At 49.7% G+C, this 26,122-nt stretch overlaps 9 protein-coding genes across 9 annotated transcripts; 3 read left to right on the forward strand and 6 right to left on the reverse strand.

The window, feature by feature from the left end:
• Positions 1 to 126: 126 nt before the first annotated feature.
• P174DRAFT_450329 (ankyrin repeat protein) lies at positions 127 to 4,090 on the reverse strand (the record flags this gene model as incomplete). Its single annotated transcript, XM_024828926.1, has 5 exons — positions 127 to 1,883; positions 1,929 to 2,849; positions 2,897 to 3,136; positions 3,184 to 3,557; positions 3,608 to 4,090. 5 exons carry the CDS (start codon positions 4,088 to 4,090, stop codon positions 155 to 157), a joined length of 3,747 nt encoding a protein of 1,248 aa, XP_024684593.1. The 3' UTR covers positions 127 to 154.
• Positions 4,091 to 4,304: 214 nt separating this feature from the next.
• P174DRAFT_419890 (uncharacterized protein) lies at positions 4,305 to 5,330 on the forward strand (the record flags this gene model as incomplete). The annotated part of the gene is made up of 1 exon (XM_024824815.1): positions 4,305 to 5,330. One exon carries the CDS (start codon positions 4,305 to 4,307, stop codon positions 5,328 to 5,330), a length of 1,026 nt encoding a protein of 341 aa, XP_024684594.1.
• Positions 5,331 to 5,359: 29 nt separating this feature from the next.
• P174DRAFT_419891 (uncharacterized protein) lies at positions 5,360 to 5,970 on the forward strand (the record flags this gene model as incomplete). Its single annotated transcript, XM_024824816.1, has 2 exons — positions 5,360 to 5,845; positions 5,929 to 5,970. 2 exons carry the CDS (start codon positions 5,360 to 5,362, stop codon positions 5,968 to 5,970), a joined length of 528 nt encoding a protein of 175 aa, XP_024684595.1.
• On the reverse strand, positions 5,915 to 7,248 carry P174DRAFT_483010 (glycoside hydrolase family 16 protein). The gene is made up of 4 exons (XM_024830738.1): positions 7,161 to 7,248; positions 6,840 to 7,114; positions 6,321 to 6,791; positions 5,915 to 6,215 (listed from the first exon to the last, which is right to left on the reverse strand). Exons 1-4 carry the CDS (start codon positions 7,240 to 7,242, stop codon positions 6,039 to 6,041), a joined length of 1,005 nt encoding a protein of 334 aa, XP_024684596.1. The 5' UTR covers positions 7,243 to 7,248; the 3' UTR covers positions 5,915 to 6,038.
• Positions 7,249 to 8,840: 1,592 nt separating this feature from the next.
• Positions 8,841 to 10,767, reverse strand: P174DRAFT_387868 (Zn(II)2Cys6 transcription factor domain-containing protein; the record flags this gene model as incomplete). The annotated part of the gene is made up of 2 exons (XM_024823379.1): positions 8,841 to 10,624; positions 10,675 to 10,767. The coding sequence occupies 2 exons, from the start codon at positions 10,765 to 10,767 to the stop codon at positions 8,849 to 8,851; spliced, it is 1,869 nt and encodes a 622-aa protein (XP_024684597.1). The 3' UTR covers positions 8,841 to 8,848.
• A 339-nt stretch (positions 10,768 to 11,106) lies between these two features.
• On the forward strand, positions 11,107 to 12,361 carry P174DRAFT_440592 (galactose oxidase). The gene is made up of 4 exons (XM_024827087.1): positions 11,107 to 11,281; positions 11,334 to 11,447; positions 11,474 to 11,671; positions 11,698 to 12,361. Exons 1-4 carry the CDS (start codon positions 11,122 to 11,124, stop codon positions 12,180 to 12,182), a joined length of 957 nt encoding a protein of 318 aa, XP_024684598.1. The 5' UTR covers positions 11,107 to 11,121; the 3' UTR covers positions 12,183 to 12,361.
• A 1,302-nt stretch (positions 12,362 to 13,663) lies between these two features.
• P174DRAFT_419895 (uncharacterized protein) lies at positions 13,664 to 17,043 on the reverse strand (the record flags this gene model as incomplete). The annotated part of the gene is made up of 2 exons (XM_024824817.1): positions 13,664 to 16,601; positions 16,652 to 17,043. The coding sequence occupies 2 exons, from the start codon at positions 17,041 to 17,043 to the stop codon at positions 13,664 to 13,666; spliced, it is 3,330 nt and encodes a 1,109-aa protein (XP_024684599.1).
• A 2,137-nt stretch (positions 17,044 to 19,180) lies between these two features.
• Positions 19,181 to 19,492, reverse strand: P174DRAFT_430307 (uncharacterized protein; the record flags this gene model as incomplete). Its single annotated transcript, XM_024825618.1, has 1 exon — positions 19,181 to 19,492. The coding sequence occupies one exon, from the start codon at positions 19,490 to 19,492 to the stop codon at positions 19,181 to 19,183; it is 312 nt and encodes a 103-aa protein (XP_024684600.1).
• A 4,435-nt stretch (positions 19,493 to 23,927) lies between these two features.
• On the reverse strand, positions 23,928 to 24,940 carry P174DRAFT_430308 (uncharacterized protein; the record flags this gene model as incomplete). The annotated part of the gene is made up of 4 exons (XM_024825619.1): positions 23,928 to 24,090; positions 24,176 to 24,395; positions 24,551 to 24,827; positions 24,887 to 24,940. The coding sequence occupies 4 exons, from the start codon at positions 24,938 to 24,940 to the stop codon at positions 23,928 to 23,930; spliced, it is 714 nt and encodes a 237-aa protein (XP_024684601.1).
• Positions 24,941 to 26,122: the final 1,182 nt, after the last annotated feature.

Consider the following 26,122-nt stretch of genomic DNA (forward strand, 5'->3'; position numbering starts at 1 on the left):
CTAGCCCACCATTGTTCCATCCGGGAAGGTGTTATCGAGTGATCTGCATACGTGAGGTGCAATGCATGCGTGGCCAAGGAGAGCCAAGCTATTTCTTATCTTTGCTTGTTTATGGTGGCGCTTCGACATTGATGGTGTCATTCATATTCCATAGTCATCTCTTGGCCTGTTTATCCACGATCCTTCCCCTCTCCATCTCGACCTGCCATTGCTTTTTCTGGCCGTCTACAGCCTCCAGCGTCACCCTCCCCTCTCCTGCCAGACAACGGACTAGCTCCGTTACAAATGATGGCTCCTCCTCCTCCAGCATTCTCACATCCGGCCTCCACCTTCCCTCCTCGTACTCCTCCTTCCAAGCATTCATCCTACCCTTTTGCCACCGCTCAGAATATCTCGCCATCTTATACAGCCCATTCCACTGTTCCAAATTCGGCTGTGTTCTCGGTGTAAATCCATACCCGTATATTTCGGTAAAGTCCCACTCCCACGGCTGCTCGATATACTCCCCTGTGGCTGTTGAACTACCATCCAACTCGCACGCTCGCTTCCCTCCCGCATCCCTTAGGATGCGTATCACAGCGGGAAACCCCCGGTAGGCCTCCGCAGCTCGAGCAGGCGGACCTTGCGCTTCATCGTACACTATATTCTGCTCGAGAGCTTGGTTCCGACTAGCGCCGGGCTTGTGGTCCGCCAGTCGGCGCATGTGTGCGCGGCGGCTGATCTCTGCCCAGTGAAGAGCTTGATCTAGGACTGTCCATGGTAGGCGTTTACTGTCCTCGAGTTCGTTGATGCGAGTGGAGAGGCCCAGGGAGAGCAGAAGGGTCAGTGAGAGCGGTTTTCCCCGCTCTGCAGCGGCGAAAAGGGTGTGGTAGCTGTTGACATTGGGAAGATAATGCTTTGTATACACTTGCTGGATGTCAGGGTTCAGATGATGGAGGAATGTGCGGATCAGATCGTGCGAGGCCTGGTCGGTAAGTGCGGTGTTGTTGACGATCGAGAAGAAGATGTCCCTTCCCCGGTCGTTGAGGACAAGCGTGTCGGCTCCCTTGCCCAGGAGGAAGAGGCCTCGTCGTGCCGGGTCGAGATCTGTCTCGAGGGCGATGGTCAACGGAGTCGCGCCGCGGCGGGTGCTTGCATTGATATCTGCTGGAGGGGAGTGGGCGAGGAATATTTCGCATGCGGCTTCAAATTCCTCCTCGAGGTGGTAGATGGTGGCTAACGAATGCATTGGAGTATCCTTTTCAAACATGTTTGGGATGTCAATGTCCGGCATGGCGTTGACGATTTTCCTCATCGTCGACAGGTAGGAATCGGGATAAGCTAGACGTGGCCCAACTATTGATGCCCACGAATGTAGAACTGTATCTCCAGCCGACAGGACGGATTCACTTAAGTCTGCCCTTGCGTCTAACAGCGCACAGATTACTCCTCCGTCCCAGACTCCTGAATCGGCAGCCGCCGCGACGGGAGTCAGTGGTGGATATCCTTTGTCTTTGGCGTTGAGATCTGCCCCTGCGCCTACCAGTATCTTGACCAACTCTGTCATTTGGTTCAGATGTTGCTCCCAGTTACCGTGACGAATCCAGTAGTGCCAGTGGTGAGGGAGATAGCCATGTCGCTCGGGAAAGTACTTGGTGATTCCGTGCAGCGTGTTGCGCCCCATGGAGTCGACCAAGCTGCCATCGGCACCGTGGGATATCAGGTACCTGGCTAGAGAGGGTTCACCAAAGTACGCGGTCAAGAACAGAGGAGTGGTGGATGCATCTGAGGCATGGTAGCTTGCGTTTACATTGGCACCCAGAGAAATCAGGGCTTCTAACGCTGCCATGTTGCGGAAGAAGCAAGCCCAGTGCAGAGGTGTGCCGTGAGGAAGCTCAAATGGACTGTCGCTGTTAGGTCGCTCTCAAAGGGAAAGATTGAGAACATACTAGTGAAGAATTTGGATCTTTTCGGGGAATCCGCCACTATTCTCCTTGACAACAGGCTCAACGGTTGCGTTGATATTTGCGCCTCCCTCGATCATTCTTCTCGCGATTCCAGCAACGAAAGAGTCAGGAATCATAAACAGCCAGTGCATTGGATTCACCTTTTCCTGCTGAGTCGCAGTCGAAGCATTGGCGCCCTGGTCAAGCAATAGTTCAATGGTCTTCGCATGGCCAGCTTGGAATGCCTTGTACAGTGGCGTCTCTCCCTTCTCGTTCTCCACATTGACGGACAGATGTCCCTCATCCAGTAATCCCTGAACGGCATCAATAGCTCCCAATGCAGCTGCAGCGTGTAGGATCGTGTTTCCTTTCCGATCGACAATACTTCCATTCTTCATCTTCCACCTCAGGGCTCTGTTCCTGTCCCTCGCAGCCTCGACAACATCCTTCTTCGCCAGAAATGGATCCGAACAGAACCCCCCATTGGCCCTGAACCGTTCACGCGCTTCCTCGATCTTCCCATTCGAGTAACTGGGACTGGCAAAGAAATACCCCTCGGAAACAGCCTGCAACATCCATTCCTCCAACACATCCTCCGCAAACTCCGGCTTTTGACCATGCGCATCCATGATCTGCGCGTATACCCCTCTTGCAGGCGAGTATCCCGCCCTGGCTGCCTCGGTTAGATACGTCAGCAACCGGTCCAGATACGACGGCTTCTCGCCAGTGACCGTCTGTGCCAGCCCAAAGAACACATCGCCGGGGAACGGCGGTGCGTTTCCCTCTTTCATTAGGACGTATTGCTCTTGCAGCTCTGTCCGAACGGTTTCATCAAGTCGATACCAGAACAGGGGACCTTTGTTGTAGATTGGGTCAATGATGCCGACGTGCGTGTTTGTAGGTGTCAAATGGATGGAGGAGAGCCTAATCAGTGAGCTTTTCCATGTTAATACATAGAGCACGTAACCTACCAAGCTGCGTATATCGGGCTGTCGGTTTTGATCAAACTCGGACTGGGAAGTGGCCGTTTCCGTGGATCTTCAGAGAGGAGCTTCGCTATCGCTTTCCGCAACTCCGTGCGTATGTTCGACGGAATATCCTCCTGGCTATAGAGAAGCTCAAAGACCTGATCAGGAATATTCTCCGGATCCTCATCCAGAACAGGAGCCTCGCCGTTCCCCGTAAAGATAGACAGCAGCACCAACCCAAAGCTATACGCGTCAAACCTAAACATCAGCTCCGAGGCAAACCCCCAAACCTCCCCAGATCCTCATTCACCACCTCTGGCGCCAACCACGCCTGCGTGCCCCGGTAATCACTCAACGTGAACTTCGCATCCGGCGCCTCCAAATCCACACAGACCCCAAAATCACTCAACTTCGCCCGGAAGGGCACCCGCTCACTCGGGCCCGCAAACACAAGCACATTATCCGGCTTCACGTCCCCATGCACAATCCTCAGATTATGCAGCGCCTCCAGTCCATTCGCGACATCCAGCGACAGCTGATACCGCACCTCGACACTGCGCTTCTCCGCGCCCAGAAAATCGGATAAAGGCATCATCGCAGCCTCCATGAACAACACCGGCACCGCCATATCCGCAAAGGGGAAATCGAACCCCACGCCAGCAGACTGGTGATGTTGGGGTGTGCGCGCAGCACGGGATTACACAGGGAGAGAACCTCCAGCCCCAGCGTGCGCAGCTGCAGGCGGTAGTCCATGCTTGCTGCGAAGCGCTGCTCGGCTTTACTGGAGAGCGGGACATTGACGCGCTTGATGACCTGGTCTTCGTAGATGGGGTCGGTGAAGACGGTGAACTGAGCTCCGGCGCCAATTTTGGTCCCTCTTGTGGAGAGATTGAAGGCTTTTAGGATGCGGGGGCCGTGAATTCCTGTTTGGGCCAGGAGGGCGGTGAATTGCGAGAGAGTGCTGAGGACGGGCGAGGAGCCGTTGCAGGTGGCTGTTATGGCGGATTCTAAAGGGTCGATCCATGAGGATGAGTCTGAGCTAGAAGAGAGGTTGAGGCTGCTGAGGTCGAACTCGTCGATGTCTGTGTTATTGGACCATGCTTGAAGCGAGGGAGAGAGATCGCTGCTGTTGATGGCGTAGTAGCTGTCTTCCTCTAGGGAATTAAGGATTTCGTCGTAGGAAGATAGGTCAGTCATTTTCAAATAATTTACTGTGAGCTCCAATAAGTGTTAAGAAAACGAATACTTGCGCTTCTGCGGGGTCATGTTTATAGTTAAATACCGGAGTATCTGTCAGCATCATCCCACTTGGCGCCGTTAGTGCTGACGGCCAGCCTCACGAGTCACAACCCAACCCCTCTCGACTTCGTCTGGCATTCTCCTCTTCGTCGTCAGTCAAACAAGAAGCAAAATGGACTTCTACGGTACGGCAGTGACGGCCATCACCCAAGTCTACCAAGTAACTATCTTCATCAAAGGTGTCGTCTCCGACATCAAAGCCTTTGACGACGACCGCGCCGAGATCCAGCTGAAGCTCAATCTCCAACTCACGACCTTGCTCTTCTTCAAACGCATCTCCTTTCATCCCGAGCATGGCCTCCTACTCCCGGGAAAGCTAGACCCTTTCATCGCCGACACTGTCGAAGGGCTCCTGGTGCAGATGCGGAAGACCCTCGCCGAGTACGAGCTCGTAGCGGTAAAGTACGGTCTCATCGATGAGGAACTTGCCATCGAGCCCGATAAGCCCGCCAAGTCGCAGGAGTCGCTGCTGGAGCGCGCAAAGAGCAAGGCCCGATCGCTCAAACTCAAGGGATACGACTGGTCGCTCTTCGACAAGAAGAGGCTGAACCGCATCCTGGACGCGTATACAAAGTGGTCCGAGGACCTGCGCAATATCATGCTGCACATGTCGCAGGATACGTTGGCCCGGATGGCAGAGAGCGATCACCAGGGATTGCGGAGCAGTGGCCTGGAGCCCGTGATGAAGCGCCGGACGCTGGCCGCGGCCAAGGCACCGGCCGACTATCGGAGTTTAGCTGGGACGCTTGCAGAAGAAGGCAAGACGATGGGCGGCTTCCGACTGGGGAAGTGGTCGGCGTCGGAATCTGAGGCAATGACGGTGATTGTCGAGTACCACGAGTACGAGAGCAAGCTTAAACGCGACGACCTCGAACCGGACGAGATCGAAGAACTCAAAGACCCGATCCGCAATCTCGCCTGGCTCCTACAGAACACCACCTTCACCGGCACGTCATCCAACTCACTTGACCAACCAAAGATCTACGCCCTCGAATGTCTCGGCTTCATCGACCAACCCACCGAAGAGCGCACCGTCTTCCTTTACAAACTTCCCCCTGCGAACCTACCACAGACACGACACTCACAACCCTGCACGCCTTCATCAACGCCGTCGACAGCCAAACCAAACGCCCACTGAAGAAGCCCTCCCTCAACGACCGCTTCAGCATGGCGCACAGCCTCGCCCTGACTGTCTCCAACCTGCACGCCTCAGCCTGGCTCCACAAGAACATCTGGAGCAGAGGCATCCTCCTCTTCCTCGAGACACCCACCGGAACCAGCGCAGCAGGCCTCTACGCACACCGCCTTACCCCTTCCCCACAGGAGAACACCCGAATCGTCTCCTACCTAAGCGACTGGGGCTACGCGCGCTCCGTCCAGCAAGGCACAGAAATGCGCTCCGACTTCGAGGTCGAGCCGAACCTCTACCGGCATCCGGACCGGCAGGGGCGGCCGTCGCACCAGTTTAACCGCGAGCATGATATCTATGCGCTTGGGGTGGTACTGCTTGAGATCGGGCTGTGGGTGACGATGTCGCGGCTGATGGAGGGGAAGATCCGGGAGGCGAAGGACAGCGGGCGGCTGCCGAGGTCGAAGAAGGTGCTGGAGGATCTGGTTGCGCTGGCGCAGCAGGGGTTGCCGAAGGAGATGGGGGTAGGGTATACGAGGGCTGTGTTGGCTTGTCTGCGGGGGAGTTTCGGGGGAGGGAGGGGCCGGCGTTGGCGGTGGATTTTCAGGAAAAGGTGGTGGATGTTCTTGCGGGGGGGATCGAAATGTAGATACAGATACTGTATACAGTTATGCTATTATCTATTGAGATTGAGAAAGTCTAGTACAGGCGCCTGGCTTAGAAAGCAGGTGCGATAGCCAGTGCGAAGAAAACAGTGAAAAAGAACGAGGGCAAATTGGTCGCAGCAGCACCGGTGAACACGGCCGACGCACTAGCCGAGCTGGATGCAGCAGCAGCCGAGGAAGAAGAGGAAGCAGACGAAGAGGACGAGCTCACAACCCCACTGCTCGAGGTCTGCACAGAGGCCGGGTAAGTACTCGCCGCAGTGATCAATGCTCTAGAAGTCGTAGAGGTGGAGGTGGAGGTGGAGGCAGAGGACGAAGAAGCGGACACACTGACCGAGTTCGAGCTATGGATACCACTACCGCTGGTCGAGTTCGAGGCCACGATGCTGGTATACGAGCCCGTCTTGTCGCTGTAGTTGTACGACGCAGCAGGGTTATAGTTGATGATGTTGACCGACTTGACGTACATGGTGAATGGGACATCGTCGTAGTCGGTCTCGCCACCGGCCCACTCGATCGTTCCCTCGCTGTTAGACGAATCGCCTCCGGCCCAGATGCCCAGCTTCACGACCATGGGTGTTTGCGGGTAGTTCTTCCCGTCGACGGCATCGGCATACTCGAGTGTGCGCACGGCGGTCCCGTCAATGTACCAGGTGATGGCCGCAGCGGTCCAGACGACTTTGTACGTGTGGAATTCGTCCTGCGGGGTGCTGACGGTCTCCCAGATGGCGCGATCGTAGGTGGTCGTGTTGCCTTTGCCAAAGTAGTTGGTTTCGATCTGGGTGGTGTCCGTTCCAGTGCATTCCTATCGTCGTCAGTATCTTTCCGTGATATTATAGAGAACAGGACTCACCCAGTCGATCTCATCTAGGTCATCCGACTCCATGACAATCGAGCTGACGATGCCGGTACCATTGGCCGCTCTCATGACGACCTCCACCTCGCCGAAGAAAATGTAAAAGTTGGTCTCAAGCGTAGGCGCATCGTACCGCTTGTTGATGGTGAATTCGGCTCCGTTGCTGCCGTAGGTCACATTGCCTGAGATGGCTGTCCATTCATCGGAGCTGCCCTGGGTGAAATCGGTGGACAGGCTCCAGTTCTGCAGGCCTGTGTCAGGGTCACAAGTTGCTACTCTTGTTAGTCCAGTAAAAGTTTGCTATCATGATCAGCTTACTGTTGGTAGGATTGCAGCTGGTATAGGTCTGCGCGGCACCGAGGGAGACAAAGGCCGAAATGGCCAGCAATGGCAGCATCATGTCACTGTATGGGTATTAACAGCAAATTAAAGGTGGAACGAGTGTATCAGTTAAGAATGAGTGAAGCCAAGGAGCAAACTGGTTTATACTAAAAGATTGAGGGAGCAGCCGTTAATGTAGGGCAGCGACCAGCCACATGACGAATCCAGCGTTAACCCCGAGGTGGAACGGACCATCGTTCGTCTGGCATGACACGCACTCTGGTCGGACATAAATGCTCAATTCTACCGTATTCTTCTCAGTAGTGCTCTGTAGAATCACGGAGGACATCACTTTGAAAGGTTACTGGTTGGGACGCGTGGCATGGTGGAGAAGATTCCATGGACGGGGCAACGGGATCGAATAAGCTTCGCCGTGATTGAATCGGATTCGGGCCGCTTCCAGCCAGAAGCGTTCAACAATGGATTGACAATTATACTCAATTGAACTTGAACATCACCAAGAAGACACTGTCTGGTACTCTACAGTCTATACAGCGTTGGGTGCTTAGCACTTGTCCGACTGCCAGTCAAGCTCTTATATGTAAAGGGACCATTCACCCTCGCTGCAAGGCCTCTGAACTGCGTGAATATGAACCTTCCATAGGCCCAATAATTGACCGATAGAAATAAGTGCTCCATATCTGACTCAACATCTTCCAAGACGGTCGTCCAACTGTTAATTAGTCCGCGCTAATAGTACAAATCACAAGCAAGAATACAAGATATAACAAACCAGAGACAAATCTAAGATAGCATATTTTTCAATCAAAATTCAAGAGAGTTCTGCAATCCTTTACCAAATCGTTAACTGGCTGACACCAACTCTGTCGAGTAGAAGCTCATATATATATATGTATATATAGACCACTCCACAAGTCACAAAGCCAAGCTTTCGGCATAATTCTTGTCGGCTGTACGCAGCAAAGTGGCTGAAATATTTACTTATGACTCGTCCGCCTGGACCCACTCGCTCTTTTTAACCCACTGTTGAGCATTACTGTGGAGCTACGTAAATCCAGACTTCTGCGAATGATTGCGCGGCATCCGTCGTCTATCGTGTGGATGCGTAGTTGGCCGCGTCACTGCTTTGATTTCATTTCCAATCTCTAAATAGCATTCCCGAAACATTAAGAGACAACTCTCAATATTTGACACAGGGAAGGAAGAAAGAGAGGTATAACTAGGACTCCTTGATGACACTGTTGTTTTGGCTCCACGGAATGACCTCATACGTACCCCGTCTTATATTGGAAATGAAGATTATGAATAGGGTCCCAATAGAATATTTTTACTCCTTCAGTTTTTAACAATGTACCGTAGCTTTGCGAAGGGATCAGACGCACCAGCCATACTGACGCGGATGATGCATCAAAGACAGGCTCGGAATCCAAAATCAATCAGTCACTTGTGATTGCTCAAGACTACTTTTCATGAAAAGGCCTCAATAGATCTTCAGCAAGGTTGCAGCAGGCAATAAAAACAGACTGCCACAGGGAACTCCTGTCTTCAGAGGTTGAGGGGGTTGCAGACCTTGCCGATCACCCCTACGGTAAATGCTAGATAGCTTACTGTCCTGTATTAAGGAAATCTAATTAATTGAATTATGAACGGCTAAAACGGCAATATTATGGGAGTGGTATCTTTTCAATGAAATGTTGACCGTCCTTGTTGTACCCACAGACCACCAAGTCTATAGGGTGGTGAATGTCCAACAGCTGTAACTTTGGCGCATCTTCCGCGACTGCTGGTAAGGCAAAGTTTACTACTCGACCTTGGGCCCAATATTCCCGGATTTGTGTAATGATTCGCTTGACAAGGTGCGTCGGGTAGTGGGAGTGCTCATATCCTCTAGCCGAGGTCTCAAGCCGTGGCCACATAACATCCAAGATATAGTGGAAGATTGCGTCTGATCGGTATAGGAACACGAGTTGCAGCAGTGTTTCTGCCAGACTGAAGGTGTACACGTCTGAAGTATTTGACGTAGTGAAATCAAGTGTACCAATAATTTGGCACATACGGTGAGCCAAATTATCCATCAGAGTGGTCAAATCCTCACATCCGCCTGGAACTACCCTATCGGATTTGGGGAATCCGTGAGGCTCTTGGAAAATGATTTCGCAGATCATGCAATATAGGGCGTTCATAGCGTCTCGGTGGGTCGGAAACGGTTGACACATAGACGGGGTTGAAGCCGCTGGGCCTGTTGGTCTTTGCATACATGTTTTCGACAGGTAGTGGACAGGCAGCTGATCCTCTTTGAGTCTGGACTTCCACACCTTCAGTCTTTCCCTTTGAACGTCTAACAGCTTCAGGAGATGTGGGCCTCGCACAAACCCTTCCCGGGCTTCTGCGCTTTCGTCCAGGGTGTAGTGCCTCCCTAGCATTTTGCTCAAGACATCATGGGTGATGCTGCCAATCTCACTTGAAAGCTCGGATATGTGGCAGCGACTTGCAACACAACGAAACACTATTAACCTTGTCCGGATTTCTATGCTCTTGATAAGGATGTCGTAGATCAGATCGCCCACACTCATGCCCCGGATACAGCTGAGATAGATGTGATCCATGGCATCCGGAAAGCGATTGGGCCCGAAAGAACTAGCCCCTTCCCCTTCCAGGAGCAACGCAGGTGGCTTTGCGAGTCGATGCGACATACAGAGACGATACCACATTTGCAGCGAATCGGCTCCGTCTGTTGATCCCATTATCTTCTCCCTGTTTCTCAGAACGAAGCGGACGGAATCCCAAACGGCCCGCCGAAATTTTAGATGATTGGTCGATGCATGGTGGTAGTAGGCGAGAAGAATATGCGCAGCAAGGACTGCAGACGCTTGACACTCGACCTCGCCGGCCTCCGCCAGCCGACAATACCACAGCGCCTGGTCGTGATATTTCTGGGCTTGACTGTGATGCAAGTTATTCACAAGCGGGCTGAAGACAGATCTTTGATTATCACCAGCCATGATGCGGCTCTGAACTCTCGCATTTAGCATGGAGAGGTTAGATGCTGAGATGCAAAGCACAGCGAACCGCAAACAAGGAGACTGAAGGCATCTATCTGTAAATATTAAAGAAGCCGTAGGGAGCAGATGGCGCACATGTCTCTGGAAATGACCCCAGTAGCTAATTTCCAAACTGTCTCCGGAATCTACAGCGGCCGGCAGGTTTGGCTTGTAAAGTCGGCCCACAGAGTTGAGCTCATCAGAACTGTAACTTGCACTCCGCCAATTATCCAGTGTATGGGGGCTTGAACGTGTAGCTGATGGAGACGACGCCCTCTGAGCTGTGGCATGCTGCTGGAACAACGCTGCGTCAAGATTTCTAAAAGTGACATCGACACCATAACTGCATTCTAGGGACAGTCTCGCGCAAGCTCGACAGCAAGGTTTTGTCTCATCGCACTGATGAAATTAAGACACTCCCCACTAACGGTACCGGGAAAATGACTGACCTTTTTGCCTCTTCTGCGGCATGGCCGGCAACCGGAGTGCCTCCGCTGAATATTGGATTTGGCATGTTTCGTGGAAGGCGATCGCATGGGCATATTTCGGTTGGAAAAGATCGAGTAGCGTTGCAGCTAACATTGAGAAGCAGAGTGATGCTGTGTAGTAGATAGAATAAGAATCTAGAGGGGAGTTGACGCCGAAAATTGGCCGTTCAATATTGTATTGGTAATGTAATACTATCTTGCTCTAACCTGTTTTGGATAAATCTTACGCCAGGACTGATAAATTACGGTTTCGGTGTTAAACCTAAGGCTTGGCTCCGATCATTGCCTGGATGAAGTAGTAAGTATGGGCCCTCTTCAGAGGAGCAGATCGAAGTATTTAAACATCCTCCCTCCCGACTGTTTCCAAGCAAGAAACACCGTTCTTCTGCATCGATAACCAAATACGAAATGGCACGCGCTGTGTGGACGAAGCTACTTTCGGATGCCTCCATCAAAAGGTCATCGCAGGCCTTGTCCATTATTGCCAACAATGCATATATTTACGGCGGGGAGCTGCGGCCCCGAGAGCCGGTGGACTCGGCTGTGCACTGCGTACCTATAGCCGGTGGTAAGTTCCACATGGTCTGATGCGAGATAGGAGTGAAAACTAACCTGAACAGACGGAATGTCTTCGGATTTGATATCCGCGATTGCCAGCACGTCCGACACCCCACAACCAAGAGTTGGAGCTGCATCTACCGCAATCGACGGGAAGGTCTATGTGTTTTCAGGCCGTGGGGGCTTGCCATGGCTCCGATAGAAGAAGAAGGTGCATTCTGGGTTTTCGACCCGGTTGGTAGTGCCTGGTCCCAAGTCAAGCCCGCAGACTCTCGGCTTCCTTACCCAGTTGGACGCAGTTACCATACTCTCACAACCGACGGCAAAGACACCATCTTTCTGCACGCCGGGTGCCCTGAAAAAGGCCGACTGCGCGACCTATGGGCGTTCAACATCTTCAGTCGCCAGTGGCGAGAATTGCCCCAGCTCCCCAACCAGAAAGAGGCGGGACGTCCATTGCATACGCAGAGGGAAAGGTCTTCCGCATGAGCGGCTTTGATGGCCAAAAGGAACAAGGAGGGGCGTTGGACGTGTTCGACCTCGAGAATAATGAGTGGAGCACCATTACGTACCCAGCCGATGGAATCTCGGGGCCGAGTCCACGGAGTGTAAGCTGCCTCCTATCGCTCAAAATTTCCGACAAGCCCTGTCTAGTCACGATGTTCGGTGAGCATGATCCCAGTAACCTAGGCCACCAGGGAGCGGGTAAAATGCTTGCAGATGTGTGGCTCTTCGATCTGAAGTCTCAGAAATGGACGGAAATCCAGGTGGATGCTGAGAACGCTCCTCCAGCGCGCGGATGGTTCGATGCAGATGTGATCACAAACAATTTGCGTCCCCGTATTGTCGTCCATGGCGGACTTGCTGAGTCAAATGAACGCCTAGGTGATATATGGCGGCTCGATTTCTAAATAGTGTCGTTCCATTCGCCATCACACTCTTGCGTCAGGTCGACATAAGCAGCTGTAGTCCATAATGGTTAGCTTCGGTGCATGTAGAAGATTGAAGATAAGGAATGCTTGCATACCATCAATGTTGAATGTCTCACCCATTTTGCCGGTTGGAGCAGTCCCGCGATGACAATTGAAGCAATATCCGAGCGTGCTTATGTGTGTGAATGGTCAGGAAGAGTAAAGTTCTACAGAGGGGTCTTGTACAATTTATAGCTCGAGATCATGCACCCCTCACCCCACCATATCTCTTTCCACTGCCAAGGACCACGTCCGAAGAGGAGGAACTATTCAAAAGTGGATAACACTGCAATCCTTACTGGTAACAGCTGATTTGCAGATCGTTCCGCCAGCCACCTCAATGCCCCACTATGTAGTGTCAGTGATGATAACTATTTCGCCAGTCAGTAGCAGCCAAGCCGGGCCTGCAGCTCAGCTGGTGTCGGAAAAGAATCCCTAGCCCCGCATGTTTGAGTGCACGATGGTCAGCACCCCGGCTATTGGCTAGATCGCAAGGCACATATCGTAGATCGGGCTTCGTCGGCACACCTTGATAGAGAGGGGTGGGCGTTGTTTGACAGGTTTAAAATGCATAGATCATAAATACAGGGTCTTAATAGGATTGTGTATGAAGCTTATATAGACTACCTTAGCACAGAAATAGCATGGCTCGTATCGAATATGGTAGTGTCCCTAGCACCTAGGATAGCGCGCAGCTTGCAATGGGAAGGAAAAAGCAGTGTCTTGCACTCTGGCACTCTCTGCCAGGGCCATAAAGAAGTGCTTGTCTCGGAAGTTGTTGTTGGCAGACCAGAACTTCTGCCTGATAAGCATACTTGCTCAGCTTTCCTCCTGCTGCACATCACTCTACCCTTTCAGTGTCATGACAGACGAGGTTGTTCTTTTCCACGAGAGGGAAAAAGGCAGGCTTCAAACGAAACTTCCTCGATCATTGCCGTTCAAGATTACAGGAGCTTAGACGAAGAGTCACGTCACTGATATAACTGACGAACATCTCCTTTGCCTTGAGCCACTTAAACCTCGAGTGGCTTGATAGCGGTACGGGAATTGGTTATGAAGCTACAGAGAAACAAGGTCTCACCTTGGCGCAGGAGCGCCCAGCTAGATTGGCGAGCCTCAATACTCATCCACTTACAGGGTTCCGACAATTTTGATCTGTAGAGAAGACAGCCTAATACATGATAAATTCCGCTGTCTATACCTTGTGAGTGATGGTGTCTTTAAACCGAACGTGAAGGAAAACATGGCCTTGGTGAAACCACTCATTGTATTAATCCTGAGGAACTAAGCTGTTTCAAAGTAAACAATTAAAAACTTTTCACGCAATCTCCCCTCCTTTGCTATGATTTTCTTTTTTTTTTTGGGGGGGGAGGGGGGTGTTTCCAGTCTCATTTGGTTCTCCTTGACCGAAATCAACACAGTTACTGCGATTTCTGCCACCCTTGGGAGGACCATTGCTGACCATCTTCCTGGCCCGACTGCCAGCCTTTAGGGTTCCATTGTTGTTTAGGCGTATTTTCTTTCCAGCCACCAGAAGTCCATCCACCACTGGTGTCCTGCTGCTTGGACCCATCTGGCTTGGACCCATCTGGCTGCTTAGAGCCATCTGGCTTCCAGCCACCAGAAGTCCATCCACTGCTGGTGTCCTGCTGCTTAGAGCCATCAGGCTTGGAGCCATCAGGCTTCCAGCCACCAGAAGTCCATCCACCGCTGGTGTCCTGCTGCTTAGACCCATCTGGCTTAGACCCATCTGGCTGCTTAGAGCCATCTGGCTTCCAGCTACCAGAAGTCCATCCACCGCTGGTGTCCTGCTGCTTGGACCCATCTGGCTGCTTAGAGCCACCTGGCTTCCAGCCACCAGAAGTCCATCCACCGCTGGTGTCCTGCTGCTTGGACCCATCTGGCTGCTTAGAGCCATCTGGCTTCCAGCCACCAGAAGTCCATCCACCGCTGGTGTCCTGCTGCTTGGACCCATCTGGCTGCTTAGAGCCATCTGGCTTCCAGCCACCAGAAGTCCATCCACCGCTGGTGTCCTGCTGCTTGGACCCATCTGGCTTAGACCCATCTGGCTGCTTAGAGCCATCTGGCTTCCAGCTACCAGAAGTCCATCCACCGCTGGTGTCCTGCTGCTTGGACCCATCTGGCTGCTTAGAGCCACCTGGCTTCCAGCCACCAGAAGTCCATCCACCGCTGGTGTCCTGCTGCTTGGACCCATCTGGCTGCTTAGAGCCATCTGGCTTCCAGCCACCAGAAGTCCATCCACCGCTGGTGTCCTGCTGCTTGGACCCATCTAGCTGCTTAGAGCCATCTGGCTTAGACCCATCTGGCTGCTTAGAGCCATCTGGCTGCTTAGAGCCATCTGGCTTCCAGCCACCAGAAGTCCATCCACTGCTGGTGTCCTGCTGCTTAGAGCCATCAGGCTTGGAGCCATCAGGCTTCCAGCCACCAGAAGTCCATCCACCGCTGGTGTCCTGCTGCTTAGAGCCATCAGGCTTGGAGCCATCAGGCTTCCAGCCACCAGAAGTCCATCCACCGCTGGTGTCCTGCTGCTTAGACCCATCTGGCTTGGACCCATCAGGCTTCCAGCCACCAGAAGTCCATCCACTGCTGGTGTCCTGCTGCTTAGACCCATCTGGCTTGGACCCATCAGGCTTCCAGCCACCAGAAGTCCATCCACTGCTGGTGTCCTGCTGCTTAGAGCCATCAGGCTTGGAGCCATCAGGCTTCCAGCCACCAGAAGTCCATCCACCGCTGGTGTCCTGCTGCTTAGAGCCATCTGACTTAGAGCCACCAGGGGCCCATCCTGTATCTTCTTTCCTTCGCTGGGTTCCAGATCCCTCTGTTGAGCAGAACTGGAAGTCGATGCACTCACTGCCCGCTAAGGCACAGTGCTCCCCGTTGTAAACCTCGCCATGTTTACAACTGGGCTCCTGCTGTGACACACAATATTGACTAGATTTGTCAAACGTGCTTCCCCCAGGGCACTTGGGAGATTCATAGGCAACACAATGATGTCCCTCTAACTTGAAGCCAGTATCACATTGCGGTTCTGTGTTCGAGATGCAACGCTCTCCATCGAGATATGTACCTCTTATACAAGTTGGTGGTCCACTGGTGCAGGCCTTCCCGTTGAAGATTGTGTCTGCGTCGCATATCGGCGGAGTTCCAGATATACAGTCACCGTTCTTGGGTGTATATCCGTCTGGACAATGCTCCTTTCCTTTTCGGACACATTTACCTCCCTTGAACATGAACTGGTCAGGACACTTTGGCGGCTCGGTGGATTCGCATCGGCCATCGACCAGTTTCTGGGTACCAGGACACCGAACACTGCCACTGACGCATCTGCCATTTTGGAGACTGGTGCCATCAGGACAAACTGGAGGTTGCGGTACAATACACTGTCCTTCCTTGTTGGGAACAGCGCCGGCTGGGCACCTCGGCGCCTTGGGAGAGACGCATCGTGTGCCATCGAATACCGTGCCTCTGTGGCAGGTGGGCTGCGTTGTAGTAATGCAATCATCATCCTTGTGCACCCCTTCATTGCAAATAATGACTCCGGTAACTACGCAGTGTGTGCCATCCCATTGGGCACGTTCACCGCAGGATGGAGTGCCGTAGCCAATGCATTCATTCCCTTGAAGCCGTGTATTTTCAGGACATTTGGGGGGTTCAGGGAATACACACAAGTCCTCGAGCAGGATAGAGTCCTGGGGGCACTGTAGGACCTGTTTCGTCACGCATTTTCCATCTTCAACAATGGTTTCCTCAGGACACCGTGGCACTGTCTGTAGCACACACTGGTTGCGTTCCAGCTTATACCCTGAAGGACACACAGGGGGAGGATGTGTATGTTTCGTACAGCGGCCGTGTATGGCGGGCGTTCCGTCTGGGCACTTATCATCAACTGGCTGCAAGATACAGATTTCACCATCCCAATCGAAGCCCCTCGGGCAGCATCGGACTGTTCCATCACCTGGATTGGTCGATATCACAGTGTCTCTGACTTCGCATTGAGGGGTCTGGTCCAGAACACACTTTGTTCCAGAGATTCGGGCACCATCAGGACATTCTGCCGGCTGAACAGGGACATCACATGTTCGTGTCTTGTAGTTAAGGGAGCCGCTCTCACAGTATGGGCCCTTTGGAGAGATGCACTGCCCATTCTGGAGAGTACTGCCTGGGCGACAACTAGGGGGAAGCGTAGAAACACAGTGGCTATTTATCTCATTGTAGGTGGTCCCTGGCAGACATCGTGGAGGTTCCGTGTCAACGCATTTGCCGTCTTCAAGTTGAGAACCGCCAGGGCACTTCGGCGGGCTATCACTAGCGCAGGCCCAGCCGTTGAAATGTTCGCCCCTGCGGCAGCGTGGTGGTTTTAGGGATGCACAAACATTTCCCTGCAGGACATAGCCGTCTCCACACTTGGCATCGCCTTCAGTGATGCAGGAGCTACCCCTGAGGGAGGTACCAGGAGCACAGCTCGGGGCCGAATGGTAACGCAGGCTCCGTCCTTGAACTCATATCCGTCGTCGCAAATAGGTGGTTTGCGAGAAACGCATCTGTTGCCCTCGCGGGCGGTACCATCAGGGCACAAGGGGACTGCAAAGACGCAGGTCTGCCCGTCATATTCAGTCCCTTCAGGGCAGCATCGCACGCGACCGGACTTATGGTCAGTGGAGGGGAGAACGTGGTCTAACGTGAGCTTGGCTCGGTCGCGGCATGTTGAATTCAGACCGGCTTGGTCCGCTGCGCAGAGGGCTGCGTAAACGAGTAGAAGATTCGTCAGTACGCCTCGCATATTCAATAAAAACGCAAACTAGCTGGAGGAACTTGGAAGGAAATTCAAACAGGGAGATTCCGAATGACCTACCATGCGGGCTATATAGGCATTAGCTAGAGTGGCACTTGACTCCATGAGAAAGATGGCCAGCCGGTTGCGGTCAGGCATAACGTTGATCGGTAACAAACTCTGCTTGATTTGTCATATTTATGTGCGTCAGTACTTGAGATTCCATCACGGTCATGAAGAAGTCCAGAGATCTGATCGATCGAGGATTACCAGGGTTCCATGCTCTTCGGGGTGACACCTCTTTGGGCACACTGCAGTTGCATCAAGGACAGATGAAAGATTCACCATCACTATGATGGAAGTCGATCCAGCGTCGAGTAGTATCTGGGCCCAGACCTGGATGCTTCTATTGCGTACAGAACCTGGACTGAGAGCCACTTCTGATGTTGCGAAAATCCTCATACACTCATGCACCGCTTAATGCCATGTTACAACGCTGTGATATCATGACCTGGGCCTTGCTGCTTTCAGCGATGCCGCTCAGAAACTGTGCACGCTCTTGTTATCCAACTTGGAAGGCATGGGTAGGGCCCGTACAGTAGTGGGAATGCTACAATGAGCAAGAGGGTGATATGCCGGGTATGATTTTGCCCGAGGCTCTTGGCCGCTGCCGGTTGATCACCCCCTACATGCCCTTTACTCCATCAAGCATCCAATTTTCACTTCCACATGGTCAGGCTGGATTGCTGGAGTGACAAATTGCGATGGAAATCCATGGTCAAGGAAGTGAGAAGAAAGGTGGAACAGCTTCATACAGCGGTGCAAACGGAGAACCGCGAGTATGTGCGGCAATACTCATGTGTTCTTGCCAATGCATCTAGACCGAGACATAAAATTGGACCCGTCATGATGCTGTGGCACGGTACCTTTTGAATTCGAAAGGCCTGGGCTTCCTGTGTAACAACCTGCGAGTAGCGCAATGCTTTCGATATGGGAAGCTCTCTATTAGCCTTCATCTCCTCACGCAGGAACGTATTACACTTATATATTATCCACTAATATGCGGGAGTGCCATTTATGGTCTTAATTCACCCATATGTCAGATCAAGCCATACAAGAAAACCATTACTGTTGCCAACCCTACGATCTGTGCGGCCGACTATCTAGCATTTCAAAGCAGCTGAATTGGAATGGAGAGGTCTGGTAAATCTACAAAAGTTCTATCGTTCGTAAATTCCTTCCTTATTGGAGTTATTCCTTCTGTGCAACACATTATTTGTCATTCACATTCTGGTTCCGGCTGAGAAGGAATTTGGGTTTTCTCCTTCCAATCATGGCAGCCCAAGATTGGAGCCACCGGATGCTTGTCTCAGTGGGTTTGGGGCTTTAGGTCTTTTTTCTTGCAAATTAGTAAGTATGGCGAATCAGATATAGAATTGTCACCAATGGCATTCTTGCCATTTTGCTGGAAAAAGTAATTAAAATAAAATAAAATAAAATAAAAATAAAATATAATTAAGAACACCCACATTGGAGACTGAAGCCGGCTGCAGGCTGATCTAAGCCATATATTCTATCACCTGAAATGGCCCAAGCCTATTGGCTAGACTAATGAATAAGGCGAGACTCTCACAGGTTTTTCAGCAAGGTTATACTAGTCGCGATGCTACTTAAATCGAAGAGTCCATACCTCTAGTGGGGCATACAGCGTCTATACAGATTACGGTGGATTATACAAAGTAGAGTCGTGTGTGAGTGCAACTGCTGGAGTATCAATCCGATGGGGTTCTCTCCTCAGAGGACTTGACATACTTCGCAGAAAAAGGCACTATACGACTTTAGGCTGTGTACTTGAAAGACTGTTTCTTACATGATATTTTAACGAACAACCTCTGCATTTGCATTACGACATGGGAAAAACTACCCATAGGAAAAAAAAACCCATATCGAGGTCGTAGAACAACGCATCGGGTGACATCAAGATCTGCCTCAACTGATAACTCTTGCTCCTCAAACACATCTCTCCCTGGAACGTTATGTGTTCAAGTCCCTGCGTTCACGGACAAAGGATGGTAGGATATTGTTGATTTAGATGTTGATTCCAACCTAGTGATCGTTAGCTTCGTTCTTGTGGCTTCTTACAAAATCATAGTTGGGGTTCATGTACCCAGCCCAGAAGATGACTAGCCACATTGTCAACGCCACAGACACCAGTAAGGACATTGGACGCTCCAGTGAGAATGCCGCCTCTATCGTGCTTGCTAGCTGCAACATGTAGGCAGCTCCAGTAGTCGCAAGGAGCCCGGTCGCCTACTTCTCCCTCGTCAAAAGCTTTTAAAAGGTTCTGCAGGCAGCCTTCCCAGTCATTATACTCGGCCTGGGTTACTTTGTGGGCGCCCGAGGCGGCGTAGGCAGTTGCGGCCACAAGCATTGGGGTGATGATACTGCTGATTTTCATTGTAGCTGTATCGTAACCAAGTTAGACCCATACTCCAGTCGACAAGCTAAGGGCTTACCGATAAGGAGCTGCTTTTGTATAGGAAAACAAAATATACGATCAGGATTGTAGGAGAGATTGATGATCACTGTCTGTGATAGTACTTGATCAAAGCTCGAACGTATAGGACTGTTTAAGCCTTTTTAACCCAGTCTGCTTTGACCACGTCCACTTAACCTCTCAGTAGATTGGTAGACGTAATCGACGCCGTCATCCGCTGTGCAACAGCGGCTGTTTTCAGCCTCTCCGGTAGAGGCAGTCACTGCATCATCCATAGTGGTGAACAAATCAGTGGCGTTAAATCCATGAGGCAGTGGTGGCATCGAATACTACTTGATGCAACATGGAGGGCGAAAGTTTCGCGTTTATGGGATGATACCTTCGAACGAACATTTCTATCTCTTTTGATACGCCGGCACCCGCTTACGTTGGGAAATGCCGCTTACATCAATACAGAAAAAATCCCCTATGACTAGTGGATAAATGGAATCCCAAAGTGCTCAAGATGAATGCTATTCATTAAATTATAACCCATCCATTATATCATATGAGCCAGGATGGTGGTGTCCTAATGCAACTTCGATTCTAGATGTGCGCTGATCTGGCAAAGCTACCGTTGGGACCATGTCTGAAGAGTGATGCCTATCCTACCTGATGCATCTTCCATGTTACCTGTTCGTGACATGCCCAGTAGAGTCCGATCTACAGCGTGGGTGAATCACCACTATGGGTTGATGATGTGACGTGCAATGATATGGATGTTCCGACGTCATCTCTATTATGGCTCCCACCAATCTCCCCTGGCCAGTCAACTATCCGTGCCATACGCACCATAACCATAGATTTCACTGTAACTGTAGATTTCTCATCAAAATCGTCATTTTGAGGCTATACTAGGCATTATTGATATAAAAAAAATCACTATTTTCACCAGCTGCCTCTGCTAACCCATTTAATACCTCATTCTCTTACATAGGTGCTGGTGGTGGTGGTTTACCATGTTCTTTCTCCCACTACTTTTATAAACATCTCTCTTGCGCAGTAGTATCTCTAGCCTTCCTTAAAGTAATTAATTAATTTACATCATATAATTTAATATACCATTCTAGCTAAGTAGCTTAACCTGCTACTTAGTATGTTAATGCTGTAGAGGGGCCCGCGCAGCCCTAATTTAACTAATAATTTTATTTACTATAGCTAGGCGCTCATATACTAGCTATGCTGGAGTATCTTTAATTATATTTATACGCCCTACATCTTCAGCCTGGATATACTTAAATTCCGTCATCTTTTACTTTACAGTGCCTAATTTGAGGTGTTCTGGGAGTTATTTCTTAAAGCAATATATCTAAGTCTTACTATCTAGATATCCCTACGCATTAAAGTACCTGATTCATATACTCTTCTAGTAACTTAGGCATTAAAATCATATTCTATTCTTGCATATAGACTATCTACTATATTAAGGCTTTCTCCTGATACCCCTTAAGGGTCTTATTAACTGTTTCCTAAGCTCTATAAGGTTGACTGCCCTTTCTAACGTGGTCATATAGAGTTGTAGAAGGAATGCCATATTTGTGCGTAATCTTAGTAAAATTTGGTATTTTTGGGGCTTAAACAGCCTCGCAGACCCTAACCATGCAATATTCATTAAATTAAAAGATTTAGGCATATTAGGTGGTGGGAATAGCTTTAAATGAATAATTTTAATAAAATCTATAGTTAGCGCAATCTACAGATATGGTGTAGTGCACCCTCACCGCCTCCGCGGTGAGGGTCGCGTATGGCATGGATACATAGTTGGATTTGATTTTGAAATGGCAGATCTGACCGTTCGGGCCGTGCCGACTGACTTTTGGCACTAACAGACCAAACAGTTAACTTTCCGCCAACCAGCTGGCCACTAGCGGCCATTGCTAGGAATTATACCCGGAATTCCGGGTTGACAAGTCAAATCGCTCGATTCCACCATGGTGCCAGCACGCTGATTACAGTAATTTCTTACATACTTTTGTACTGTCCTTGCCGTATCCAAATACTAGGATAGATCGATATGTTACAGAAATCAGACCTTCATTCTTTGTGCATTCCGCGTATATGTGTTTACCATATCCGTAGCACTGTATGGCTGGTGCTTTGTTTGCAACAGATACAAGAATAGCCCAATAATCTTGAGATATGGTTGACTGGACACCCTAGATCTATGTTGAAGGGGATATGAAAGAGGCTTACAATCTGTGTTCTAGTCCGGATGTCTTTGGCGTCGTGCGCCACAACCCTCAGTTAACCTACCCAAGACGGGCATGCGAAACCTTTCCTTTTATCCATGATTAATATCTATAAGCTGATTGTTATCTGCTTAGTAGTTACTATGATTAAGGGGCATTCCAGCATAATAACAGAGATGGAATATAACTAATATGGACTTTTAAATAATTCTACAACTTTAATACTAATATTATGCATGTCTTAGGTGGTTTAAGGGAATATGAGGTGAGGGTCATAAATACTACATCATCAGCAAGGCGGAGGGTTGTCTATGTCCCATCTTCATCCCCCTGAGATATATCATGCTTATTATGAAGGCTCTGTTTCTGTTGATGTTAGGCCAGCGCCAGGATCAAATCTCCTATCATAGTTGAGCAACCAATCACCCTGATGTTTTTTGCAAAGCAGTCATGTTTTCACTCATCAAATCAGGGCACTTGGAATCATGATGAGATATAGACTCAGATATAGCAGTATCTATCATAATATTATTTATTAAAGTGTTATAGAATTCAGTGGAATTATGGTTGTTGTTCAGATCTAATATAGATAGTTCTGTTTAAGCACATGAGACTTGAGCTCAAGTAATACTCAACAGAAGGATGCACCATTAAGTATATATTTACTAGACTTAGCATCTACAGATGCTGTATATATTAATAAAATGAGTTGGCTTTAGGAGGCACAGCTCAAAGAATGGAGAGGCAGTTTTATACTTCACTAACTTCAGGTATGCCGGCGTGTATGCGATCCTCTAGAAAACATCTAATCCTTCAGAGTATGAATGCGGCTGGTCTATGATGAAACCAACTGCTGGCATTGGCACATCAACATCAGAGAACTTTGGGCCTGCGGGAGGGGCGGTTGTGATCTTTGCAAGCTCAACATCTGCTATACAGTACTTCTCAGGCGTGAATAGGAAAGGGGTGTAAGTCAAGCCTTGCGCAGCTTACGTGCTGCTTTGACCCATTTTTCAATAATCGCGAGAACATCAGGATCTTTGCTTTTTTTTCTTGGGCGTGTGACCCATGGTCATAGTGTCGTCTGGTGAGGGTGTTGGGGTGGTTCTCATGTGAAGCTTCTTAGATAGCCCAGGACTGTTCTCCCTGTAATATAACCACTTGGCCAGGTCCGCGCGAGTGAAAGGTGGTTGTTCAGAGGGAATAGGTGGTTGCTCAATGTCTGCGGACATTGCTGGAGGTGGCTGTTCAGGTTGCAAGTGTCCTGATGATTCTAACTGCCCTGACAGCGTGGACGGTGATTATGGTGCTGGGTTTTCCAGAAAGTGCAACAGAGATTCTATTATTCTACCAGCTGTAGTGGGATGTGTTTGGTTAGATAGATTATTCTAATAGTGGCCTGAGTTTAAGCAACAACCTTAGATGCATCAGTGTCCCAGGAGTGTTTTCTAGTAACTAAGGAGTATTCTTCAAAGGTGTAGATAATAAGGCTTAGCTTTACAGGAAGAGAGAGTGCATTCACTATTTGACTTTAAACTGCTCACTTGACTGCTATTCACTATCCTTATTATTGCTGAGCAATAATAGGTGAGGTTGCTTATATCTTCTTTCTCTAGCAGCACTTCACCAGATGAGATTATTGAGTTGCTAATGAATATATCTCTAACATGTACCTTCTTAGAACCATAACTGTATCACTCCATCTTTCTGTAAAACTAAGCCTCATTATCTATACCTTTGAAGAATACTTCTAAGTTACCAGAAAACACTCCTAGGACGCTGACATCTAAGGTTGTTGCTTAAACTCAGGCCACTGTCAGACTTTCTGGACTATCAGTTCCGCTGGACCCCGCATGCCAACTAATTAGCTTAGTATTATAATAATATCAATCCCTTCTTGGAATAACTCACGTAGTCCAAAAAAACCAGCACATCTTGTCGAAGCATATCTCCCAAACACAAAAGTCTCTGTGAACTTGCGTAAATTCTTGGTATGCCAGGCACAGTAAGGGCGCCTAAGAGAATAAAGTCCGAGACACTGCAGGCAAGAAAGTCCAAATGTAATGGTGTCATAGACCCTCTTTCGTATGACTGAAGTACCAGACAGAGCAATTGGGTTGCCAAAGCAATCATGGCCAGGATCTGGCTGATATGCAACTGCTCCTGCTCTATTCAAGCAAAATTCCCATTCTAAGGTCGTCGAATATCCGTTTGAGAGCTTTCACTGTCTGTGATAGGATGTCTTGTTGACTGTTCAGCTCGTAGGAATAGCTTGTGCCTAGAAGCCACCGGCCGAAAGCCTCAGGCATAATTGTAGCAGGAGCCGGAAACCTGAGACAGTTGGTAAATAATATTCATTAACAATATTGACCCCCTGGGCCGAATTTGGTTAAGCTTTCAGCTCTGAAGAGCTTACCGTAATGTGCTCTCAGTCAATCTGTAGGCTGTGATGAGATCCTTGATAGTGTTTAACTTGATTGCAGCCATCACAATATACTTGCCCTCCGCCAAGCTGCCATCCAATGCCGGATTTAGGCGCAGGTATGGAATATTGATATGACCACCTTCTTTGATATGTGACTGGAGACTCTTCAGGGCTCGCTCACAGTATTCTTGTGATCTTAAAAGAAAATTGACTGTGGCGCATTTCATGCGCCGTTGTCTGAGATGGTGACATGGTGGCGATACTGAGATATAAATTCTTCTTTCCTTTTTGCATTGTTGGACGGCGTGGGTGTTGATTGATCTTCATTCTCATTGCTTGCAGCCTCCAGGATATGAGGGAACATACCTGCCAATCCTAATGCATAGTCCAAGTGTTTGATATTCTCAATCCTACTGCTGACTGGCTCCGAGCCATCTACAAGCTGGTTCACAGTACTGGCCCTACTGGGGTCATAAATCCAAGGGTAATCGACGACATAGTTTGTGAGAAGGGAAGTGAGGGTATTGATTTCCTTATCCTCCACATACTCGTCTGTCAGCTCCGACTCTGCCAACTGCAAAAGCCAGTCTTCTTTCTCATCCTCCGGGCAATCCAGGCGCTTTTCAAGTTCCCGGCGTATGCCCTGGAAGATATTGTCCCGCCGCGTTTTGTAGTCATGGTTGTCGAACTTAGATTTTGGACCTCGAGAACCGACTGAATGAAGATATTGATGTCTAGCGTTTCTGCGTCATCCATCCTGTGTAGAGGACAGGAGACTTTCCAAACGCTCCCGGCAAAGCCCGAGGGACAGAAAAGCTCGTGAGAGTGTGAACGGCCAATGGAATCTGCTTTTTGTGAAATTCCCTTGCATCCAGTCAAACTAGTCGAGATCCCCTGATTCACTAAGGGAGGCTGGTCTGTCTTTTAAAGCCTTGGACTCAGCCTGGTTCTGTGATCGCAGCCTTGTCTGGTTTGTGATGTGCTGGCGAATCGCTTAATATTACAAGGCGCAGATAGCCTCCATTCTGAATTGCCTCTTGACAAGTCATGTCGCCAGGGCTAGGACTATTGATTAGTTGACCATTCATTTCTATGTATCAGCGATACTGCTACAGTCCAACGCAGACATCCACACAACGTTTTAGTCACCTCCTGATATCCCAAGTCCACTCGCCTTTCATTGACTTCCATCTGCTGCGTCGGTGTTGTAGGAATTTGCTTACATTTATTGTGACCCCTGCCTTTTCTTCATATTTCTTAAGCAGTTTTTAGGCATCTCGCCGGGGCTGATGTGCAAGACCCTCGCCTGAGCTAGATAGTATCAGGCCGACTCAGCAACCTCTGAATCTAATCCAATCGAGCAGCTCTCGCCCATCGACTAATGGGAGCATCCAGCACAAAGACATCAGATTTATGCCGACCCGGGAACACACGCAACTGAGTTGACACCCCATCGCTGTACAAATGGTCTCAAAATCGGAGAAGGCTTTCCGAGAGATAGGGTAAAGGAGATAGCAGTATTTTGTCAGTGAATACGCAAAAGATGTTTACGTAGAATCTCCGTGGTACAATGTATGTAGAGGCTACCCTCGTAAGCTGTGTTGGCCACATTTCTTCTGCTCGTTACAAATTCTTCGTCAATTCATCATCTGAGAAATATGTCCGACATGTTCACGATAATGAGACATTGAAAGATTACTATAGATTTAGTACGCGATGCGAGTCTCCGGTGCTAGGGCAAGCCCTCTGTCCGGATAATAATAATCTGTCATACTCATACAGATTAGGAAGATTCCATCTCCTCTAGAGTTAGAGCAAATAGAACTACTAGTCATGTATCTAGCCCTAGTTCTGGCTAGTATACAAGACGGTAGATTGATAGACGGTCCAGTTCCATCGCCTTGTCTCGCCGCTCACCGTGACTCATAGCCTATCGGG

Source organism: Aspergillus novofumigatus, assembly GCF_002847465.1.
Source record: "Aspergillus novofumigatus IBT 16806 chromosome Unknown P174scaffold_3, whole genome shotgun sequence".
NCBI lineage: Eukaryota > Fungi > Ascomycota > Eurotiomycetes > Eurotiales > Aspergillaceae > Aspergillus > Aspergillus novofumigatus.

Coding starts and splice junctions, on each gene's coding strand:
- P174DRAFT_440592 (XM_024827087.1), top strand. CDS start 11,122: ATGGCACGCGCTGTGTGGACGAAGCTACTTTCGGATGCCTCCATCAAA. Junction 11,282..11,333: donor CTGCGTACCTATAGCCGGTG/GTAAGTTCCACA, acceptor TAACCTGAACAG/ACGGAATGTCTTCGGATTTG. Junction 11,448..11,473: donor GGTCTATGTGTTTTCAGGCC/GTGGGGGCTTGC, acceptor TGGCTCCGATAG/AAGAAGAAGGTGCATTCTGG.
- P174DRAFT_483010 (XM_024830738.1), bottom strand. CDS start 7,242: ATGATGCTGCCATTGCTGGCCATTTCGGCCTTTGTCTCCCTCGGTGCC. Junction 7,115..7,160: donor CAGCTGCAATCCTACCAACA/GTAAGCTGATCA, acceptor TAACAAGAGTAG/CAACTTGTGACCCTGACACA. Junction 6,792..6,839: donor ACCTAGATGAGATCGACTGG/GTGAGTCCTGTT, acceptor TGACGACGATAG/GAATGCACTGGAACGGACAC.